Genomic DNA, 23,501 nt, shown 5'->3' on the forward strand with positions numbered 1-23,501 from the left:
AGATGCGATTTGCTCACTGAGTGACAGTGAAACTGCCAGACTGGCAAACTCACCATGGGATGTTGGGAGGATAACCCACTTATCTCCTCATCCATGTCAGGACACCAACAGTAAACAACTTCCTGGGCTCCCACGGGGCTGCTTTTGCACCAGAAGGTTAAATTAATTCCCATGAAGAAGATTAATAACGAGCCTGTTGATCCATGGGCAGACATTGAGTCACTCAGTATGTAGTCAACTCAAGAAATAAAACCAGGAGTGAGAGAGATTTGTTGTCAAATTGATGGGGTCAGGATTAAACACCAGAGCACATGATTTGAGCAGCTCTCTTCATATAAACACACACTCAAAGAGGAGAACAGCACTCCCAAGAAGCATATGCAGGGCTGGGTCAGGCTTTGAAACATGCAGTTAGGGCAGCTGGAGTGCCACAACAAAACCAAGCACACTGTGGTTTAGGGAGACATTCATCACTCAGCAAGCAATAAAAATATCTCAGGAAAAAAGAGAAATATTCAATAAAGCTTGAAGAAAAATGTGCTTTCTCCCTCCCTTTAAATATACTTGGGAGCTATTTCTGTTTGTAGGTTCCACACTGTTCACATGCTGAAAGTGTAGAACAGCCAGATATCATGACACAAACCCCAAAATCTGTTGCTACATAGCAAGGGACCTCAGTTAGAGCTACTGGTATCATCCTCTTTGCCATCATCATGGAAAGGAAATTGGGAGGAGGGAAGAGATCATGACTTTCAACTGAGATGAGAAAGGATTAAACAATATAAAAGCACTTCTAATGTTTGGGTGCCATTGGAAGGAAGGCCATACACTTTATTTACCAAAGGATTATGAATTCAAACACAGCATCCCCGATTTCCTTCAGGGCCTTTGTGCAAATAAAGTAATCTGAAAGTCATTCTTCCTGCTGGCACCTGTTAAATGCTTGCCCAGCCTGAAACACTTGCAGTGATTTTCTTGGCCTTCAGCACACAAACAGAAGTGACACACAGGTCCTCAGTGACACAGGGAGCCACCGTACCCTCCCCTGACCCCCCTTTGCCAAGTCACTTTTCTGTTATTGCTTATTCTTTGCCAAACAGGCTGTAGAAAAAAAAAATCACATTTAGTGCCTGACCAGACATCTTACATGGGTCATCTTCCCCCACTCCCCTTGACTGTCCACTCCACAAAATTATGGGAGGGGAGAATTACATGGAAATTTGCAGACTGCTGGGCATCTCCCACTCTTTAGAGAGATTTCTGAGGCTGGAGTCGAGGATCTTGGAGGTCTTTTGCAACCTGAGTGTCTCAGTGGTTCTGAAATTGTAGCAAGACTCACAGGGTGGGAAGGCATGCAAACAAGAACAAAAGCGAGCAAGCCCTACCTTCTGGACCTGATAGATCTGGGGGGAAAGGAAGAGGAAAGAAACAAGGAACAAAGCTAGCGTGAATGATGGATACATAGCAACGCAACGCTCCACAGCTCGTTCTAGAGGGAAAAAACAGCATTTATACAGAAAATACAGCAGAACATGAAAACAGAGAAGAGCACAGTGAAGCCCTGTGGATTCAGGTAGGACAAAAGCAGTGTTTGCTTCGTAGGCCTCCTCCATGTGCCCAGCAAGAACACAGCATTCCTGTTCCCATTCCCACCAGGCTCTGGGATGGACATGGGACATTTTATCCCTAGGCTCTGCACCAGGCCCGAGCCCAGCCCAGCTGTGAGCCAGGACCTCTCATTTTAACAGCCTCCCTCCACAACAGGAATGGATGTCCAAATATTCACCAACTGTTCCTCTTTGAAGGATAGAATTTGTCCTTGAGGGATGAAGTACACAGCACAGTGTGTACCTTTCACAGGTACACACTTTCACCTGTGCACAGCACAGTGCCAGTGTGTGAAAACTCCTGGGAAATTCCTTGCACATATATTGCTGGCCTTAAAGGATCCCTGCAGGTTTCCCTGTCAATTTTTAATGTTTCTGTGGAGCCTCACACTGTTTTCAGGCTTTAATGAATGCCCTGCTGACACTGTTTTTCCATAGTCTTGGAGCACTTTGATAATACACAAAGCCTTTACAGCTACTCTACTGCATCTGAATTTTGTGTTCTTGGAGAAGTGCCCTTGACTGATGAGCTTTGTGTATCCATGTGAAAACAGAAAACAAGCTTTTTCTCACATCTTTCCTAAAACCAGAAATGTTTCTGGGTTAAAAAAAAAAAAATAACCCCAAAGAACCCTTCTTGTTCAAAAACACCTGTCTGGCTGCACAATCCTGTGGTGGCAAGGTAGTCAAGTCTCCCAGTTTTTGGGGTATTTGGAGGATCCCTACCATTCACTGCTCTCAGAGATACCTCATGGAAATCCGGATCCCAGTGCTGGGAAGCAAAGCTTCTGTCTCTCAATCCTTGCCCTCCTGATCAGGTTCCCCTTCACGAAGGACATCTGTACAACCCAGATTAATGCCTCAGCAGCTTTAATTCCCATTCCAACAAGCACAGGAGGGAAAACTAGGATCCTTTTAAAAAACAGCATCCCCACACAAGTACTTCCCTTTCCCTAAGAAAGCCATGAAGAGGAAAATGAACTGGGCCTTCCCACAAGGCTGCACAAAATTCCCATCTCTGGCTTCTCCATGGCACACTCAGAGTGCCTTTCATCCATGCACAGGAGCCAAACACCACAGGTTCAAATGTGGCAATTACCACATGGCTGATTAATCTCATAGCTTTATTCCACGCTGTCTTTTTCACCCATGCCCCAAGGCAGCTCCATGGAAGCCATATTTTTTCCAAGCACAGTGCTCCAGGCTTGGCACAGCAGGTATTCCCTGCTGAGTCCAAAGCAAGGCACACAAGGAGCCTTGTGCCCTGGACCCAGAATGGACAAGATAACAACGGGGACCTTGTTCAGGCCAGGCACCGTGGAGGGAGGTGGGGAGGCCTCAGGGATAAAGCCAATGCATCATCCAACCACTCCAGCTTTTATAAAATCTGGAGTTTTGGAGGAACCCATGAGCCAACAGGCATTACAACAGCTCTGCTCCAAACTGACTGATCCCTCAGCAGTGCATGAGGGAAAGGTGTCCCTGCCCATGGCAGACAGGTTGGAATTAGGGGAACTTTAAGGTCCTTTCCAACCCAAGCCATTTTAGGATTCTGTGATGACACTGTCCTCTTTAGAAAGTGTGATACAAGAAAAAACATACACTTTTAAACAATCACCTCTGTTGCAGATGTGTCCCTCCCAAAAAGAGTCAACACATATCTAAGCAGTCAAAGCGCAGTTTCCTGTATTAGGGTATGACCAAAAAACTCAAATGTGTTTCATCCACAGTATTATCAGCAGCTTTCCTGGTTTCCTCATCAAAGGAGGTTGCCCACAAAAATAAAGTTTTTTATAGAAGTAGCTTTAAAACAGGACAGAACAAGCCGGTGTTGCACGGTTAGATGGTGAGAAGAACAGTCTGCTAAAAACATCATCCACATCATCCCTCTCCAAATTTTCCTGGCATCTTCACACTGAGAGTATAAGACACAGATTGACCACCACAAGCCTTCTTCATTTCTTCCATGCTTGTGTAAACACCAAGTTTCATTGTCAGTCTCACCCCTCCCCATTCGAGCCACAAGAATCTGCTTTTCCTTTTTTTTTTTACTAGAAAGCATTAGTAGCATATTTTATTCCAAAGAAATATGAATCCTAAGGAGCAAAAGTATGTGCAAGTGAGGTAAGGAAGGAATTTACAAAACAGCCAGGGCAATTTTCATGCTGTTCCCTTAAAGCAAGTGTTGCGAATGAAGCCAGGGGACCAGAACAGTGCACTTGCCTTGAACTAGAAGTACAGGCTCATCTACTGTGTGAACTGGCAGGGAAAAAATCTTATCCCACCAATTAAGGAGTGGGAGGAGATCAGTCTCTTTTCACTTCAGGCACTAATATCAGCTTACACTATGGTCTCCAAGTGTCAGTCCTTGAAGAGACATTTTAAGCCTTGCCAGCAGAACACACAGAAAGCACTCCCACAGAAAGCATCCTCCACAATTAGCCCTAATGCTGCAGCTTTTACATGTCTCAAAACGTTACTGTTACATATTGTTTGGGAAAGAAAGGCTTTAATACATTACAGGTCAAGCTTCTGAGAGAAAAAAAAAAAATGCATAGGAAGAAAAAATTCTCCTATGAGCTTGCCTCGTAGCTCCACGAGCATTAACAAATTGTTACTCAGAAAAACTGGGCTGCCCACTCTCAGCTTGCTCTTCTGCGTGAATTAACAGTGAATACCTGAGTGCACACAGGAATTTGTCTCAGGACCAAGCACATCTCGACAGTACAAGCCAAAGGGACTGGCCTCAGACTCTGCAGCTGGAAACCAAATGTTTCAAAGGCATGGCTCCATGGTATGGTAAACCAGGACCCATCTCTGCTCTGATTCCCACCAGTGGGTGGAAAACAAGGAAGGGAGGAAATACCAAGTATTTTAATTGTCCTTCCAGCTCAGAACAGACCCTGGCAATGAGAGCTGTCCTGCACTCATTCATGTGTGGAAGCAAACCAGAGAATTTAACCAGACCTCCAGATTAATTATTTACATCTTTGGTGGATTACAAGAGCAGAGCAGCTCTGAATGAGAAGTCAGAAGCATTCAAGCTGTAACACTTGTTAGACCTGTGCCTCTCCTAAAGCCTCATCACCAAGAACACATTCTCTAATAAATATGATTCATATCTCTGTGATTCAAGAGAGATCAATACCCTCATCTATGGAGGAACTCCCCATGTCTTTGGCTGATCCCACAGTGTGGATAGCAGGAAAGGGGGAATTCTGTCCCTCTGCCCTGCTCAGGTGAGACCCCACCTGCAGAGCTGCCCCAGCCCTGGGGCCCAGCACAGGAATGACCTGGAGCTGCTGGAGGGAGTCCAGAGAAGGCACCAGGATGATCAGAGGGATGGGGCAGCTCTGCTTGGGGGAAAGGCTGAGAGAATTGGGTATGTTCCAACAGGAGCTCCATCCAACAGGAAAGATGGTGCAAGACTATTTACAAGGGACTGGAGTGACAGGACAAGGGGGAATGGCTTCCCACTGCCAGAGAATAGGTTGACATTGGATATTGGGAAGGAATTCTTCCCTGTGAGGGTGGTGAGGCCCTGGCACAGGTTGCCAAGAGAAGCTGTGGCTGCCCCATCCCTGCAAGTGTTCAAGACCTGGCTGGACAGAGCAGTGTTGGGCTAGTGGAAGGTATCCCTGCCCATGGCAGGAGGTGGAACAAGTTTAGTTTTAAGGCCCTTTCAATGCTACACATTCTGGGATTCTGTGATCAGGATGTGATTCTTGTGCTCGCTTTTTTCTTCAGCTTCAGGAAACACTTTTCATGTACCCAACTCATACCTTCCTATGAAACTTGTGCTCATCTTGTCCTCCTTAGTTCCCCTCTCTGGAGAAAAAAAACAACAAAGAAACCAAACCAAAAAATCCCAAAGCACTGGCACAGTTACCCTTCTTTGTGCTGCCTGGCACAAGGTGGTGCCAGGTGATGAGACGATACCGCCTCTGGAGCACACCTGCAATCCTGCCCCACCACAGTGCAGTCTTTCACAGGAACATTCCCACATCTCATCCTGCAACTGAGTGCTCTCTGCCAAAAACCCATCTATTCCTGCCGTACCATTTCTCAATCGTACGCGTAGACTCTTCATGCAAAAGTCACCCAATTACTTTAAAATGAGGGAAATGAAGTGCAAGATTGAGAAATGTCATAAATGTGAGGTGGTGGGCAGGAGAGGAGCCAGTCTCCAAATTCAAATCATTAAAACACCCTCTTTCACTGCCATAGTTATAGCCTGTAATGGTAGCACCTGGAAACTTTTAACTCAGACCAGCAGTGTAAATATATTTTCAAGTAATTCATGCTCCACAAGAAGCCTGCCAGGGCATGCACACAGCTTAAAGCATGAAAAACTACACGCACACGCAATAAATTCATTTATTGCTTTTTAACTCCCAGAAGGGAGCTAGGGCTCTAAAAAGCCTTCTGAAGTAGTAAAGCAAGTGCTTTAACTTCTGGTTATTTAACATGGCAGCAGTGGAAAAGTGCTTTTTATGTTTCTGAAAAGTTTGCAAAGGGAAATGAAAGTGGCAGAGAACCAGGTGTACAGATCCCAGTGTCACAGCAGGTTCCCCCTCCATGGAAGGGAGGGGTGCCAAATATCTTGTGTTGATCGCTGCTTGGGATTTTCTGTATGTTTTATTATACCTGCAAGATACTTGTGGCAATGAAAAACTTCCTGCAGCTATCCTTAGTATCTCTACCTGGCATTTGGAGGCTAAGATTAAACTATTTTGAAAAGTTACAGAATATCGAAGTGTGCAAACTATAAAATAAATGTGTCATTTATGCCAGGGAGTTACAAAGCAGATTGTGACTGTACTATTTCAGAGGGACATCCTGCCCTACTCATTTTCTATCTATACAAAGTTTTCTCAGGTTTTCAGATGACAAGCTCTTAATTGCAGGAGCTTCAGTTTTCACACCTAAATTTCAGTTTACCGAGAGACACCCTTTGCAGCATCAGCTTTTAATCTGCAAAGGGGTCATCAGCTCCATTAAGTCACCTGTAAATTAGATGGTGTCAGCTGCCAGGAAACCCCTATTTACTCTGCTGCCCAAACAAAACACGTGGGGCCTGTTTGGCATAGCCCTCCCACGGCTGCTCCCAAGTCCCCCCGCCCCGGCTGCCAGCACAGCAGCTCGGCAGTGACAACGCTTCCCACTGTGGGCCAGGCTGCAAGAAACGCACTTCAGAAAGCAGCAACTGCAGCAGGAAAAAGCTCCCACCTTCCTCAAGCTCTGTGTTTGCAGCAAGGGAGCTGAGACACATCCAGACCTGCCTCATCAAAAGCTGAGCGTGGGCAACCTGCCCAAGAGCTTCTCTGTGGGCTGGCTGCTGCAGCCTGCACTGGCACTGCTCTGCTGTCACATCCTGAGCCACATCCTGCTGTCACCTCCTGATTCACTGCTCGAAAGCTCAACCAGATCCCGCTCTGCACCCTTAAGCAAATGTAGAACCACTGAATTACAGAATGGCCCGGGTTGGAAGGGACCTTAAGATCATCCAGTTGCACCCCCTGCCATAGGCAGGGACACTTTCCACTATTCCAGGTTGCTCCAAGCCCCATCCAACACGGACTTGGACACTCGCAGGGACTGGGCAGCCACAGCTTCTCTGGGCAACCTGTGCCAGGGCCTCACCATCCTCACAGGAAAGACATTTTTCCTAGTATCCAATCCAACTCTGTCCTCTGCCAGTCTGAAGCCATTTCTCTTTTTTCCTGACCCACATTTATTCTTAGTATGTATTCCCAGACCCTTCCCCCAGACTCCCTACTTCTTCCTTCTCCTTCAGAAATCTACTGAAAAAACTCAGTTGTGATTACTGTTGTCACTCTTGCAGCTACTCTGCTGTTTCACTGAATGTGCATCACCAAGCACAAGTTTTGAGTTCAGTTCACCAGGTAATGCTTTGCCAAGTGCAGTTTCTACCCTTGCTCCTGCCAACAGCAACCCATCCTTTTTACAAACACGGCACCAGCTTCACAGCAGGAAGCAGAACACTTTCACAGTGGAGCGATACAAAGGCCAGGAATCTTCCATATTCATTTGATTTCTAACAAAGTGATAAGAATCCACCACCTCCGACAGGCACACAAAGAAGCTGCACACTTCAAAGTTTAACATTAAACAAGAATTACTAACCACCAGAACTTTCTGTGAATAATTACGCTGACTTCACCAAGATAAGATCCTTGCCACAATCCGTGTTTCTTCCAGGTTTTTCTATGATCAACATTAGCTCCACACAGACTATTTCAAACAAAATACAGATGAGCCTTCTGTTCCAGCTTCTCTGAACATCTTCCTCCCTGGATACAACCCAGCCATCCCCCAAAGCCTCGGCCTTACCTCCTTCTGCTGCCTCTCCAGCTCTTTCATCCGGATCTCCCGCGCTTCCGCCCGCGCCGCTCGCTTCGCCGCGAGTCTCGCTTCAGCCTGGGAATGGGAACACAGGGATGGGATGAGATGAAAGCTGGGCAACCCAACGGGGAACGCGCTCCGGAAGCAGGGCAGGGAATGGGGAGGCTTGACTCAGCAAGGCTGTAAACACATCTGTAGGAGTTAATTCCCTATTGCAGGTAATGGCCCAGCCTTCCCTTACTTGTTATCTTAACAGTCAGGTGAAACACCCCCATGCAGGCACTACCCTCCCTGAGCATTTGTGTTTAAAAGAGCTCTTTAATTATTATTTGTGTGGCTGGAGAGGAAGCAGGGAGATTTATTTTAGATAGGCAGGTTTTGCTCTTTTTGTTTTGGGTTGTGGTTTTTCTTTCCCTCCCCCACAGTGTGGATTGTTTTTTATTGATGAATTAATTTGACCAACAGCAAACACATTATGTGCCATTTTTCCTCATCACTGACACTGTGCACACATACCTGGGCACAGGATTTGGGTAAACACTGGAGTTTAGTAGGCACAGCTAAGGCTGGAATTATGGAGAAAAAATGAACTAGCTCCATTATAAATCTCCAAAATTCCATATTCCAGTCCAAACCTCGCTGCAGTGGAATTCTGCCAAGAACAGACCTCTCGAGAGATCTACAGTGCTTCCTCACTTCAGCCCAGTTGGAAGCGATGGAGCATGCTATAGAGTAACATTTTTAATATTCTGCTCTAAATCCCAGGCAAAGCCAGTAGGCCTTTCAGAGGAAAAAGTAAAATTAGCTCGGGCTTGGTACAGTACAACTGTGAGGAGCTCACCCAGTGGAATTCAGAACAGCTCAGCAGGGAGCCAAAGGCACCACTCACAGCCAGCCACCCTGGTGTTGTGACACCCAACTCCTCTGCTTCTGAAACCTTTTACTCTAAGTACAGCGTCCAAACTGACAGGAAAAACTGCCATAATATTAAGGTCAAGCACACAAAGAAATCAAAATGTTGGTGTTTTCAGCAGAGCTTCTAAACAGAAGGAAAACCAGCCCAAAAATAAAAAAGTAATTTCCCTTCTGTAAGTGCATTTACCACTCAAGCCCAGGGAAAAGGGTCACTTCAAAACCACAAACAAAACATGGAAAAAAAGAAAAAAAAAAAAAAACAACTTAAAAAAAAGGAGTAGGATGGTTGAAACTTGAGTTAACAGAGAAGGGCTGATGAAAATCAAGCACAAGCTGATGCATGGGAGGACCAGGAGCCTTGTGATGATGTAGATCATAAAACCTCAGACTGGAGAAGACCAAGAGGGGATCTCATCAGTCCATACAAATATCCCAAAGACATTTTGGTACAAGAGGGTGGTGCCAGACTCTTTTAGTGCTGGCTGGTGGCAGGATGAGGCACAATGGCCATAAACTAAACCACAAGTTCCACCTCAGCATGAGGAAGAACTTCTGCTCACTGAGGGTGACAGAGCACTGGAACAGCTGCCCAGGGAGGGTGTGGAGTCTCCCTCTCTGGAGGCATCCCAAACCCAACTGGACATGTTTCAGTGTCACCTGCTGTAGGTGACCCAGGGGATTGGACTGGGACACCAGAGGTCCCATCCAACCCCAAATGTTCTGTGATTCTGTGAAGTCTGAAAAATTACTTGTAACAAGGAAACAAGTCTTCTCAGAAAATAAAAAAAAAGTCCACGGCAGAAAGAGCAAAGGGCGGGTTTTGCACAGAACTGCTCTCCCTTGAGCCCTTTGCCTGAATTTCCAGGTAAGTGGCTCTGCCATGGACAGAAATTCATAGTAGGAGCAGACCTTCCACACCTGCACCAAAAACCATCCCCTCTCATCAGCTGTTACTTACAAAGCCAGGTGACAGCGAGGCTCTGGGTGCAGGCATGAATCCCCAAACTTGTTTTCAACAACACTTCCCAACCTGAAGCAGATTGTCCAAGAAAAGAAAGCCCCAGCCCTGCTGCTGCTGGGCAAATCCCTGGCAGGCAGTGCCATGATCCACCTGCAGTGTTTGAAATTGCTCATGACACCCACTATCCAAACATGCACTGAAATGTGTGCTAAAGGCACGAAATCTCAGCTCTGGAAACAAGTCTGGTATCGACCTTATGCGATCCCTTCTGTTTATTTAAAAATAAACACTGGCAAATCCCACCTGATAGAGGTGAGGAATAAAACCAGCACAAACTGGTTTTTCCCTATGGAAAACAGAGGATCCTAAAGTCTCCATAAGCAAAACACACTAAACAGTACAGGCTGTGTATCCCCAACTTCCCTCCTGACAGAAGGCAGCAGAAACAAGATTATTTGGATGTTAACATGAGTGTATCTGTCATCCTCATGAATTTCAATAACCAGCTGAGCTTTCACATCACAACTAGGTACCTACATGCAAAATTCAGATGTAATTCAAATTATACATGTTTCCCCTTGGTTTCCTTGTATGATAAGGGCCAAAGCATTTACACACTTGTTACCTATGTTGCAGAATTATATATTCTCCCAGAAGCAAGCACAATATAATATGAAATGAAGCAACTTGAAAAATAGTAAAAAAATTTAAAATTTAGCCAGTTTTACTCAGGACTTCCTAAGAATGAGGCTCGATGGTTTCTAAATTACAGATACCAACTGCAGGAAGTTAAATTAATTTTGCTTTGTGCAAAACTCTATGTTTGGCTTGTCATTTTTCAGGATTCTGGTTTTAGTGCCAATCCTTGGAGCATCTCCACTTTATTCTATTTCATCTTTGCAGCCCTCCAGCTGCCCATTTAAAGCCAACCTGCAAACCTCGTAAGAATAAAACCACATTTTCACTCAGCAGCTATGATTAACAACAGCTTATATCTTGGAACAAGGATATTGCTTATTTATGAACTTTTTCTTTCTATGACCAAGTCAGCCTTAAGTACCTTTGAACGCAAACAACAGAAACAGTATCCTGGGTTCCTGAAATTTAAGCTAAAAAATTGTGGTTAACATATACTGGTACCTTTGTAAGAAGTCATCAAGTCTGTCCTAAGCACTCGTATTTTAAAGCAAGTGATTTTCATCACATCGAAACAAATAATTACAAAGAATTGTTTGGGCTGGAAGGTTCTTCATGAGGTCTCCAGTCCACCCTTCTGCTCAAAGCAGACTCAGCATCACAGTCAGATCACGTTGCTTAGGGCATGGTCCAGTTGGCTCTTGAAAACTTCTGAGTTGGGTGGCTCCACAGCCTCTCCAGGTTTCACTGCCTGACTGTCCTCATGGAGTAAAGGAGTAAGTCCCCACCAAATCATGTCAGAACCTGCTCTTGGCTCCTTAGTGACCCCAGCCTCTCTTTCAGAAGGCTGCTGTACCTTAAGGGCTGCATCAAGCACTAAGCAATATTTTCAAGCATGTTCTCAAGGATGTCTGTGTGCCTTTTAGATGATTACACAGTTATTTTCACCGTGGTTCCTTACCAAACACCAGTTCATTTGTGCTGGACAAAGGAGTGTTTGTAAGAAACAGGCCATCCTTCCCTAAAGGGTTTTTGAGCCCATGGTAAAATGAGAGAATGAGGGGCAGGAAATATGCAAGGAGAAAAAAAAGGCTTCATTATGTGAGGCTATCCACAAGTCTTTGGAGGGTGCTCTCTAGCTCAACAGAAATATATCATTCTGTAGTCAGGCCAGCCATCAAATGGTCAACCTGTGGCCTTCATAATCCACTTTCTAGAATGCTTGGATGGATGGAATTACTTAACTCAGAATTAATTTATTTTTCTTAATATATATACACTCTGTAGGTGGCGTTGGTGACAAACCTGGTGTCGCCCACGAGCTCAGAGGAAATAAATCCATCAGGGCAGGGATGAGTCCACACCTCACTGGGTAGGATGTTACCAAAGTCAAACCAAAGTCTGGTAGCAACCCTAACACCCAACAAGTCCTGCAGTTAGTGTGGGAGTTGGTTTTCCTGTGCCAAAGCCCAGCTTAGGTACAATGGGTGCTGCCCAGCATGGCACAGGGCAAGGACACCCAGAGCAGCCCCACTGCCACCCCCACCTGCTCAAGCTCTGAACCTTTAGGACATTTAAGAAGAAAAACACAGGCCAGACTTTCAGCCAAACACAGAGGAGCGTCAGATTTATTGTGGGCCTCTTCCTCAGAAGCACAGGCGTGACTGAACTCATCAGAATTTGTCAAACCACACTCTCTGAGACTCTTGGACTCTGCTCTGTGCTATAAATACTTTGATTTCTTGCACAGCCTGCAAGCAGCAATGCTAACTTTACATTTCTCTCTGTGTGCTGACTAAACCAAAACAGGCTTTGCCTGGCTGACTTTGGTCTTCATCCAGCCCAAGCACTTGGCAGAGCCCAGAGTCGAGTCACCTCTAAGGGCAGTAGCAGAGAAAGACACTGCAGCCTGCAAGAGACACTGCTGAACATTAAACCACCCCAAAAAATTCACACACTTCTGAAATTCAGCTTAGTAAGAGCTGTTCTTTAGGCTGCCTAAGACATAAATAACTATTCAAAGGATTAAAGATAGAAAAAGAAAAAAGAAATTAGAAATCACTATGACTGAAGGAAGTAATCTTAAAATCATCTAAAATTCACTAGTGACTCAGCAAGCAATACAGGCTTCAATCAAAAGTGACAGATCACTGTCAAAAACAGAAGAATAAAAATATGAAGCCTAATGGCACTCATTACAAAGCTTTTGCGACTTCCCTTTTATGAAATATTGTTCATGTGACGAGAAGAACTGGCAGCTTCAGCCCTACCAAAAAACCCCCAAACCTCATAAGAGGCTTCTGTAAAGCTCCATGGGCAAAATGAGAGGAGATGGCAACCAGACTGAGATGAACACAGCACCAGCTGAAAAATCATCACCTTAATTTATGGGACTCGCTCAAATACTACAAATATACACACTGAATTCTTGTCTTTTTATTGCAGTTGCTCCAAATGATTTACAGTCACCAAGCCCTGAAACAAATGCACTGTTGAACTGCAAAATGCTCGTTGCTTTTGCTGGGCTACTTGTTCAGCACTTGACACTCCTGCTTAAGGGTCACTCAGCCTGAAAATAAAAACCCAGTGCTGTACAGCAGCAAATCTTTACCTTGGCTTAAGGAGTTCAGTATGCTTATATCTGAAGAGGGAAAAACTAAGCAGGTTGTAACTGGAGCACAACTACCTCTGAAAAAAACCCAAACCAGGTATTGGGTATCAGCTGGAAAGGGTGAGAAGCATCTCCCGCTGCACGCAGCAGTGGGGAGAAGTGGGAGCATGGGGAGAAAGGGATGTGCAGCTGCTGTGAAGTGTCCCCTACACAGCCCCTTTTTAAACACCACTGGTGGGGACAAGGCCTGGCTGTGCCTGTGGCCAGGGGATAAAGCACAATGGTGACGGAAGCCGTGGCTTCCTGGCCCCGCGCGCCGCGCTGGGGAGGCTGCGCTGTCATTATCACGGCGATGAGAGAATTATTTAGGTGAGTTGCTAAGGTAGAGGCCAGCGACACACACATCCTGAAGGTGTGCATTCTCAAAGCCTTTCCCTCCTGAAATGGCCAGGGCTTCATTGTTTGCCTGGAAGGCCCAAGACACAGCCAACAAAGACAGGAAGTTATGCTGCTTTTCTGAGCGCTGAAAAATGACTATGTTGATTTGCCACATAGTTACATGTCTAAGAGTTTTCCAGCTATACAAAGCACCCCTCAATTCCAGTGCACTCAAAATTACCTCCTTCTAAGACTAGCAACCAAAGTCAGTATTTTTTGTGGAGGATTGAAGTGTTAGCTTGCCAGTACCAAACCATACCCGGAAAAGCTCTCTGATCCCACTGCCAGTGAAACCTTAAAACACAAGTCTGCCTGACTAAATTACACCTGCTCCCTGTAAGCAACCACTGCTGTGCATTGCTGCAATAACTATTCTCAGGCTGATTTAAACCTCTTGCCAACATGCTTAAGACACAGCCAGGCAGTCATTTTTGGGGCAAACATAATTTTTCAGGATGGACGCTGTCTCATTCCAGTATTCTGTATCTTCTTCCTCAAATATTATAGGACTGTTCATTGTGTTTAGCCAAGTCACACTTTATCAGTCAAAAGTCTGATAAGGTTTCTTGCACTCCTACATAATTTAAAGTTTGCTTGGACATGCAACACCTGATTTGCAATACTCCTGCAACACAGCTGACCAACATAGCTACCGGGTAGAACCAGTGCTAACCCATGGCAATGTTTTTCCTGTCTCCATTTGAGCAACATGTGACTTAACCCAGGAGTTCCAGGAGCTCACCGGTGAGTGGTGACTATTTAGCATCGAAACGAGAATGACTATAATAACTTCTATGTTAAGAGGTCAAACCATCATATTTATCTTTTTTTTTGCATATGAGTTATAAATACAAACAGCACTTTGCACCACTTACTCATATGGTAATGAACCCGTGAATCACATAGGGCTCGGTCAGTCCACATCCTGCTTTACTCCTCACCTTTCTTCTAAATGCAAATTACTATTCAGAGGCAGCAGGCTGATGACCCTTAGCCTACACGTAAACACAGGGATTCCCTTGTAATGCCCCCAGCGCTGCTGGCCCGACAGCCCATCCTGGGCTGGTGTGACCGCTCCTCTCCCCCGTGCAGTGACAGCGGTGAGCCCGAGTGACAGCTCGTGTTCAGGGATGCCTGACCCGCCCGCGGCCATCTGACGGTCCCACGGGGCTGCTGTGACACTCGGCAATCATTTAACACCACGGTCCCCGGAGGAGCTCACGTTTTGGTCAGTGGATGTGCAAAGCGAGCACGGCACAAGCCCCCGGGTCGCTCCGCGGAGCTGTCCCGGCCGCGCTGCCCGAGCCCCCCGCACCCCCCCGGCCCTACCTGCTGCTGGGCAGCCGGGCTGAGGCAATCGGCAGCCGCGTCCATGGCTCCCGCTGCCGCCGTCTGTCCCCGGCGGGGCCCGCCCGGACGCGCCCGGCACGGCCCGGGGGCGGAGCGGGGAGCGGGCGGGGAGCGGGCGCTGCGCTCGGCAGCACGGAGCGAGCGCTGCCCGAGAACAAACACCTTCCACCGCCGGGCATCGCTCCGGAACCCGCACGGCACCCACCGCCGAAAGGGCCTCCTCGCCTCCTTTTTGTCCCCGAGGAAGATAAACAGCCCCAGAACGTCCCAACAACTCGGAGCACGCCAGCCCTCCCTCCGGGCTGCATATCCAGCAGGTAACACCCAGGGCAGATGCTTATAAATACCTATTCCAATTCACGCCAAGTGGCCTTTGCATGGCAGAAACAAACCTCCCCAATGCTGTTAATTGCTGCAATTATATCGGGGCTGCGGATTGCGTTGTGCAGAGCCGAACTTAAAATTAGCCATCCACGCTGGAAGGGCTGGTGTTGGTTTTATTCTTTAAGAAATAAAGAATGGATGCTGTCTCATTCCAGTATTCTGTATCTTCTCCCTCAAATATTATAGGACTGTTCATTGTGTTTAGCCAAGTCACCCATTATCAGTCAAAAATCTGATAAGCTTTCTTGCACTCCTACATAATTTAAAGTCTGTTCGGACATGCAACACCTGCACGCTATGGAATAATAAAAAGAAGAAAAAAAAAAACCACACCAAAAAAAACCCCCAATATTTGTAATTGAAGTCTGACAGTACTGCAGAATAGCAATTGGGAATAGTGGATGGCCAAAAAATAAGGACACTCTGTGTCTCAAAAGGTCTCTGGTGATGAGCTGGATGAGCCAAAGGCACAGAAGGATTAGAGGGCACAAGTGGTTTGAAGTGGCACTGAGCAGAAGGACACCCCAAGAGCAATTGAAGGCACGGTCAGAGCAGATATCCTGGCTCCACAGAAATCAGTGCCATCTGTTGATTCCACCAGACTTCACCCAAAGCATCTCTCGATCCCCCTTGACTTCACCCCAAGCTCGCACACCCATCCCCTCACAAAGGCCAGGGAGGAGCTACAGAGCTTGAAGAGCTCATTTTACCCACTGCCATTCTGCAGCAGCAGCACGGAACTCGGGGAGTCATCTCTTCCTGGCACGGGATTTTCCACATCAAGCCAAACAGGTTGCTCCTTAGCAACTCAGCCTGCGCCCTCCTTCCCGGTCAGCGAGCCCAGCGAAGCCTCCACCCAGCCACTGAGCTCAGTTTTTCCATCAGCTGCCTGCCCAGGACAAGGAATCTGGTTGCTCAGGCTGGCAGAGCACACGCTGCCATGCTGCTGACAGTATTTTAGGTAATTTGGAAGTGCTGGCAGTGTTTTTTGTTTGGGGGCAATACTTCAGCCGGATTCACTGGCAGTCCCTGGATCCAAGCCATGTCCCACTGTCCCTGGGAAGGCCAGCCATGCTTCCTTTAAGTAAGAGGGATTAGGGATGTCTAACTTGCACCCTGTCCTTGGGAGAAACCCTGCTTAAGTCAGGTGAAGCTTTACAATTGTAAAACAGACTGGTTTCATGTAAATCCTAGAACTACAGAAAGCCCATCCAGTTCCACCCCCTTCCATGGGCAGCGACACCTCTCATTATCCCAGGCTGCTCCAAGCCCCATCCAACCTGGCCTGGAACACTTCCAGGGATGGGAAGCCACAGCATCTCTGGGCAGCCTGTGCCAAGGCCTCAGCACCTTCCCAATATTTCTTCCCAATTCCTTCCCAATATCCCAGCTAATCCTGCCCTCTAGCAGTGGGAAGACATTCCCCTGTGTCCTGTCACTCCCATACACCTTGTCAAAAGCCTTTGTCATTCCTATAACAATTTCTTTAAGTACTGAAAGCTGCAATAAGATCTCCAAAGTCACATCCCTCATTAAACTCCAAAGCTGCCAGTTGAGCCTACAAGTTATTTTTAACTTCTTCAACAGGTAAATGACCCAACTTTGCTTTAACAAAATAAATCTGAACTGCCTCAAATCCACTCCAGCATGTGCATAAAGAATAAATACTATATGTTCCTGTGAAGCATCTATAATTTAAATCTTCATTTAACAGACATTTCATCCTCCAGCAGGCCTGGTTTTTGTGAACAGCCCCAAGTCCAAGAGAAGTCATGCCCTATTTCCCAGAGGCTGCTCAGGACTCACTTTTGGTGCAGGTAACAGCATGATTTGGGGCTTCCAGCAATGTTTGGTGCCCAGCTGTGAAGAAGGCACTTCTGCACCATGGCAGCTCACCCCAAGGCAGCCAGGACCAGGCACTGCAGTTAATTCTTCAGGAAAAATACATATTGCCTTACATGTAAACATTTTAACAGAGGAGGGGAGTGATGTTAACTGTGTAAATCTGAAGCATCAGAACAACTCAGCGTGACAAATATCTTCATCTTAGCTTGAAACAGACAATTTGTTCTGGTTCTTGGTTAACGGGAATCAACCTCCCCTGACATTCACTGGAAAAATCTCTACAGGTTTTGCACTGTCACTTGGAAAATACACTGAAAATATAAGTATTTCCTACACCAGGCATAAATTACACCCCCACACCCATACACACCTTTTCCTATTTACTTTCCAAGACAAGATGTTTGGTTTTATTCAGCTTACTTGAGGAAGCACTTCGTACATACCCCGGGATAAATTCAAACAAACAACTGTACTACAGCCCTGCTGGGTCAGAACTGAAGGATCAAGAGATCTTTTTTATGCTAGCAAACTTCCATTTTTCAGCAATACAGAGCTGACAGCACTCTGAACATGCACTTCAGCATTTTATAATTGAATTTCTGTAAAGGTAGGCTCGGAATTCCAATCAGGTCCTGACAAATCCCCTCAAAACAGCAGTGCCTATCTTGTCATAGCTCTCTCCTATTCAGAAAAACAGCAGCATCTTCTAAAAGTGGTATTTATTTATTTAATCAGCACACAGTTCTTGTGTCCATGCATTTCCCATCTGAAATAGGATGCTGTGGAAGAGTGTCATTAATTCCAGGACATATCTAAGCAGGAAGGATATCCCCAGTAAAAACACACATTGCACATGCTACAATGCTAAATTGAGCCTAAGGAAAATAGGTGATGGGAGATTTAGAAGGGAGAGAAAAAAGAGTCAGTTGACACTTCCAGAAACCTGGTGGGATAATTGTAAGTTGGGTATGTCTAAGCAGAAAATAAAAAGGAAGTTTACTGCACTTAGGACAGCATTTCTGATTCAAATGACACAGACTCCTTGTCTCCCCATGGGGAACACACCTCTCCTTTGCAAACACACACACACAAAATGCATGCCTGCACTCAGAACAATGCAACCCTCCACAAATGCTGGCTCAAATACTAAAAATCAGCTTTCCAGAACTGCAGTTTACCCATAACAACCGAGGAGTGCGTCAAAAGCAAGATTACCCAGATAGCCTCCAGGTATGTTAATGTCACTGATAACTCAAATTCCAAAGAAGCCTGGCCTCCAGCACAGCTCACACTCATTCCTTTTTATTTTGTCTTTAAGGCATGTTGTAGGTAGCTGAAGAGGCATGCAAGTAGGAATAAAGTAGTCAAAACCTTTAGAGACCAGTTCAAAAACTGAAAAAACCTTCACCTTAGAGCACTCTGGCTCCAGCTTGGCCCACCTCAGTATTAATTCTTCAGCAACACAGCAGCCACTTCCAAACACTATCCATCATCAACATCTAGAACTCAGATTATATAATTTATAAAAATCCAATTCTGCTGTGCATTTCCTGCATTCTCTTCAAGTGGTAGATTTTTTTTTAGGTAGATTCGCCAGTGTTGGATGACTGGTTGGACTTGATCTTTCCCAACCTGATTCTATATTACCTATAAATGATTCTATGATTCTTAGAATTTTGGTAATGTTCATCAGGGTCTTATTTAGTCCTGGCTTTCCAAACAGTGAGAACAGAGAAAGAAGAAGCTAAAAAATACTTTGTATTAGAAGAAATATTTGGTTACTTTAGTTTTTGGTTTTTTTTTTTAAATAAGGTTGTGTTCTTCGAATGTTGAAGAAAGCCAATAAAAACCTCTGGAGTGATACTCACAGGAAGTCAGAGAGAGAGGAAAAGTGATGTCTGTGCCTCATCACTTCATCATCCCTGCCTGCTGGGCCATCCTGGCACGCCTGGAGCCCAGCTGGCCAAGGGAACAAAACCTCCTTGTAGCCTGTCACCAAGGCACTGGACTCCAGAGCACACAGCCAAGTGCTCCTTAGGGAAACAATGTCCGGTTTTCAGCACCAAAATCCCCTGCCAGGATCAACAGATTATCTTCTGTCCAGGCTGCACTGGGGCCTGGAGGGAGGAGGAGGAGGAGGAGGAGGAAGGAAACTGCTGGATCAGGCACAAGTCAGACTGAGTCATGCTCCAGCAGGGAAGCTGGGAGGCTCTTGGGGAGCCTATGGTACATCTGTCATTCAGCTTCAAAACAGTGATGCCATCAACATTTGAATATTGAATATATTAAAGCCTGACTACTTCAACTTCAGAAATTTGAAATATGGGTGGATGAAAGCTTCAGAAATTGGAAATATGGGTGGATGAAAAGTTACATGATCTTCCTGTTTTAGAAGCGACAGATTCAAGAGTGGTTCCCAAAATAAAAATTCCTGACCTAGTCTTCAAGTTTTCCATTCCTTTGCCTAATAATGGAAAAAAGAAATAAAAGAATCAAACCAAAGGAAAAAAAAAGACTTTTAGTTTGGATCATCTCACAGAACCTGAGTGTACTGACATCTGTATAAAAAAAACACAAAAATGATCCAGCAAGAGCCTTTCACTTGTAGAAAAGTGCTTCTCTGCTGGTGTATCCACAGCACGAGGCTTTGCCATCTCCCAGGCTCTACTTCCAACCCAATGAGATTAAAGAGCTGGAATAAACCATTTCCACCACAACTGTAAATTTTGCGAATTGGGAACGCAACAATAATTTTAAAAAGTACCAAACAAAAGGGCAGGGGTTCTGCACTTCATCCTACCCCCATCAGGGAAAACACCACCAGTATTTACAAGCTCTGGGAGTGCCACAGTTAAATCACCAAGTTCTCCCACTCAACACACACACACACAAAAAGACAAATCAAATTCACAGTAAAAATCAAGTCCAAAAAGTCAGACTTACAGCTAAACACCATCAGGGCTTCAACTCAAATATTTGACTGTATTCACTAGAGAGAATAAACTCGGATGGCACCTTAAATGAACAGGGATCACATCTTCTGCAAACACCGAAGAATCTCATTATCAAACATTTTTGCAAAAAAATCACAGTTCCCTTTGAGAAGTGTCCAATTTTCCCATACAAAGAGGATAATAAAGTATACCTAGAGTGGAAACCTGGCCAAAGAACGATTATGGTGTTCCCATGAGCACCCTGACTGCAGCCTGAACCTATTTTCCTGGGTCAGGCTCATCCACACCCTTCAATCCTACAAGACTGAAGTTTGGTGGGAGATTAAATGATGGATTTTTTTTTATGGGAAGTTTTTCTTGCAAGGGCATTCCAAGAGTGATTTCCAATTTTGTTTTTAGAGTTTCTCAGAACACCAGAGCTTTTCTGTTTTCCTTAATTCCCAAGCACCAGGAGTGGGAACAAGCAGACACTCTGCTCTGACATGCTGAGAGTGCTGCTGTAAGTTATCTGTGTTTAAGGGATCAGCATTCTTGGTCCTCTTGCTTATTCTTATTCGAAGAATTTTGAGCCAAAGACTGGGAAGGAGAGGAGGGAATGAGACCCACGACTAATGAAAGAATTTATACATGGGTGCTGTCCACTTTGGAGAAACATTTGCTGATGTGCTTGCCAAAAAACCCATCTTGCAGATAGAACTTAGGCATGTGAGTAGAGGCTGGAAAGTCTTGTTGACACAGACCTTTTCCCCCCCACAAAGGAGGAGAATGTTTATTCTGCAGTGAACAGCCTGTACAGCTCTCCAATGCAAGAGACAAGTAGGGACTTGCATCCTACCTCATAAATTATATTGCCACGGAGCCCCAAAGAGCTGCTGCTAAAAATACAACAATAAACAATATTTAGTCTAAACAATAACTGAGCTCCACCAGGAGCTTGCATGGATTAGCCAAGCAAATCCTGCCATAAGGAACTGATCTTAAAACTCCTCTAACAACTGAGGTATCTTGTTATCATTTCCATCTTGGCAGTGGTTTAGAGGCATTTATTATCTCAGTAAATGTTTTTGCTGGTGGGGTTTTGTTTTGTTTTGGGGTTTGTTTTTTTTTTTTTTTTCATAAGCATTGTAGCTCTGTTCTCCAGCACCACTCTATATATAGAGTGCACCACTTCCACTGCTATTCAGTAATCAATCACTCGTCCCGTTTCCACTCCAAAAAAGCAAAACAGGGATGAAAGAGCAACTCCAGGATAGGATGTTGGCTGGCAGCTCCTCATTTAGTATCAACTGACCACATTTACGTCACTTCTTCAATTGGCATTTTCTCCCTAAATAGCTCTCTGGTCAGTAAGTGGTTGGTCCCACCAGGGAAGAATTTGGATACTCCTCTACAGCTGTTACCTCCAAGAACAAATCCATGGGCTGGAATTTTACAAGGAAAACATAGAAATCTCCCCAGTGTTGTCTCCTGGAATAGTTATTTGCATGCAGCTGCAGCCAGTGGTTTCTTCTACTTATTCTACCCAACTTTATAAAAAGAGAAGTTTCTCTTTTGCAGTGACCACTTGTAGTTCTCCCTCTATGGCACCAGCAGCGTTTTGCAGTGACTGTTGTCCTCATTTAAAATTTACATAAAACTGAACTTCAGAACAGCCAAATAGAATGGCTGTATTGCAGAGCACCACTTAAATACTGTATTTCTGTTTGATTGCAGAACTGCCTCTGCAATTAAAGTCACTTAGAGTTCACAAACAAAGGAGTTGAGTTGTATTTCAGACTTCTGGTGTTTGACTTCTCTTTGGAAGCAAGGCTCCAAGCAGTGTTTCCCACTGGGAACTCATCCTCAGGCACCAGCACACAGCAGAAAAGCTCTTAATAAGGCAGCACACATGCAAAATTAATTCAGCCACTGGTACACGTTACCAAAGAGCAAACACATTTGTCTTGACCATAAAGTAAAGCACAATAATCCTATTTGGAACCTGCAATAAAGTGCAATTTCTCATCTGGTTCCTTTATAGCATAAACACAGATTGGGGAGGGCTCTGGGGCTGGGTAGAAGTCAACATCTTTTTGATGCATGGACATAGACAGAGCTTTTGTTCCTCTAAAAAATATTTGAAGTATAAGTAAGTAGTGAAATTCAGGGACTGCTACCAGCAACATAATCTGTGGGGATCACCCTCTGGTCCCCACTGAACTGCAAATTTCATCTGAATAAAAACTGGCAAATCCTTAACACAGCTCTGCACTTAGAGCACATTAAAATGTAGATACAAACCTCAGCAACTGCTTAAAATAATGCTCACACTACCAGTCAAAAGAAATCACAAATTTTGAAGTAAAGGTTACTGATGCTGTTCTAGGGATTACCCAGTCTGTGCCACAAAATTATAAAAAGCTTTAAGAAAAGGCATAAATAGAACGCCAAGTTCTGCTTTTTTTTTTTTCCCTCAAATCAAGTGCACCTGCTTCCTGGTTTAATCTCAGCCAAAATCCCACCTTTGCCTGCATTAAAGAAAGAATAAATACATTTACAGGGAATTCATGATGTGTCCAGCAATAGCAATGGGTCTCCACAGAAATACAGACTTTGCAGGCACATTTAAGATTGATTTATTCTTTTAAAGCCAAGTAAAATGAAGATCAAAAGTTCAGGTAATCCACTGAATACTCTCCAAAGCTGAGATTTAATACCCATATTACAGTTCCTGGACAGAAACAGTTCAACATGACTTAAATGATGGAAACTGCAGTGCTGAAACAAATCCTATCATTATTGTAAAATGGTGTAATATTAGAAATTAGATCATGTGAACTGCTCTTGTCTCAGTGTCACACTGATGTGGCCCCTTCCCATTTTGCAAGAGGTCAGGACAATTTGTCTTTTAAACTTCAGTGGGAAATTCCTGGAAGAGTGTCACGCCAAAAACTGGTCAGTGAAGTTACACTGGTCTTTGCCATCAATTAGAAGCAATGAAGAAATCCACAGCACTTCAGTTTCTTGTCCAGAGAACAGAGATTATATGTCCAGAGCTCATCTGTCTCTCTGGAGGAAAACAAACATAAGCAGTATTTTTACATCTTCAGGCACAACACATTAGATGTGGAGATTTTAGGCCAGCAGAAAAATTGAGAAATTACAAGAAAAATAAAAAAAATCTTTTCCCCAGCTACAGCATTTGCATTTCTTTGGAATACAGGAGAGCACATGGGAGGTAGAGCTCTTTTTTGGGGTTTAATTTTCAGGAGCAACTCACTTAAGAAGGGCAACAGCCCGAGGAGTGAGATTCAGAAGCACTGAGTACAGGAGAGGAGGTGTAAGAGGTTTTACTGCTGCCAGTACAGCAAGACTTGCCAAGTCTGCTACAGCTGTGGAACTGCCTCATCTCTGCTCTGACAGAAATGTAAACCCTCTACACATTAACAATACAA

General features: G+C 44.9%; 1 protein-coding gene across 21 annotated transcripts in view; it reads right to left on the reverse strand.

Annotated features, from left to right (window-relative positions):
* LRRFIP1 (LRR binding FLII interacting protein 1) overlaps nt 1-23,501 on the reverse strand; it is a 100,716-nt gene that overhangs the window by 48,923 nt on the left and 28,292 nt on the right. For 15 of the 21 annotated variants that reach the window (XR_009277746.1, XM_058839870.1, XM_058839869.1 and 12 more), the window contains exons 2-3: nt 7,962-8,048; nt 1,386-1,403 (exon numbers count right to left, since the gene is read on the reverse strand). Coding sequence is in view for 20 of the 21 variants with exons in the window: in XM_058839870.1 (XP_058695853.1) it covers nt 1,386-1,403; nt 7,962-8,048 (105 nt within the window). In the remaining variant the exon portion in view is untranslated. Of the gene's footprint in view, nt 1-1,385; nt 1,404-7,961; nt 8,049-14,863; nt 15,241-23,501 lie in introns of those variants that run through there. The other 6 variants (XM_058839868.1, XM_058839867.1, XM_058839866.1 and 3 more) reach the window with 3 other exon arrangements.

Source organism: Poecile atricapillus, chromosome 5, assembly GCF_030490865.1.
Source record: "Poecile atricapillus isolate bPoeAtr1 chromosome 5, bPoeAtr1.hap1, whole genome shotgun sequence".
Classification (NCBI taxonomy): Eukaryota; Metazoa; Chordata; class Aves; order Passeriformes; family Paridae; genus Poecile; species Poecile atricapillus.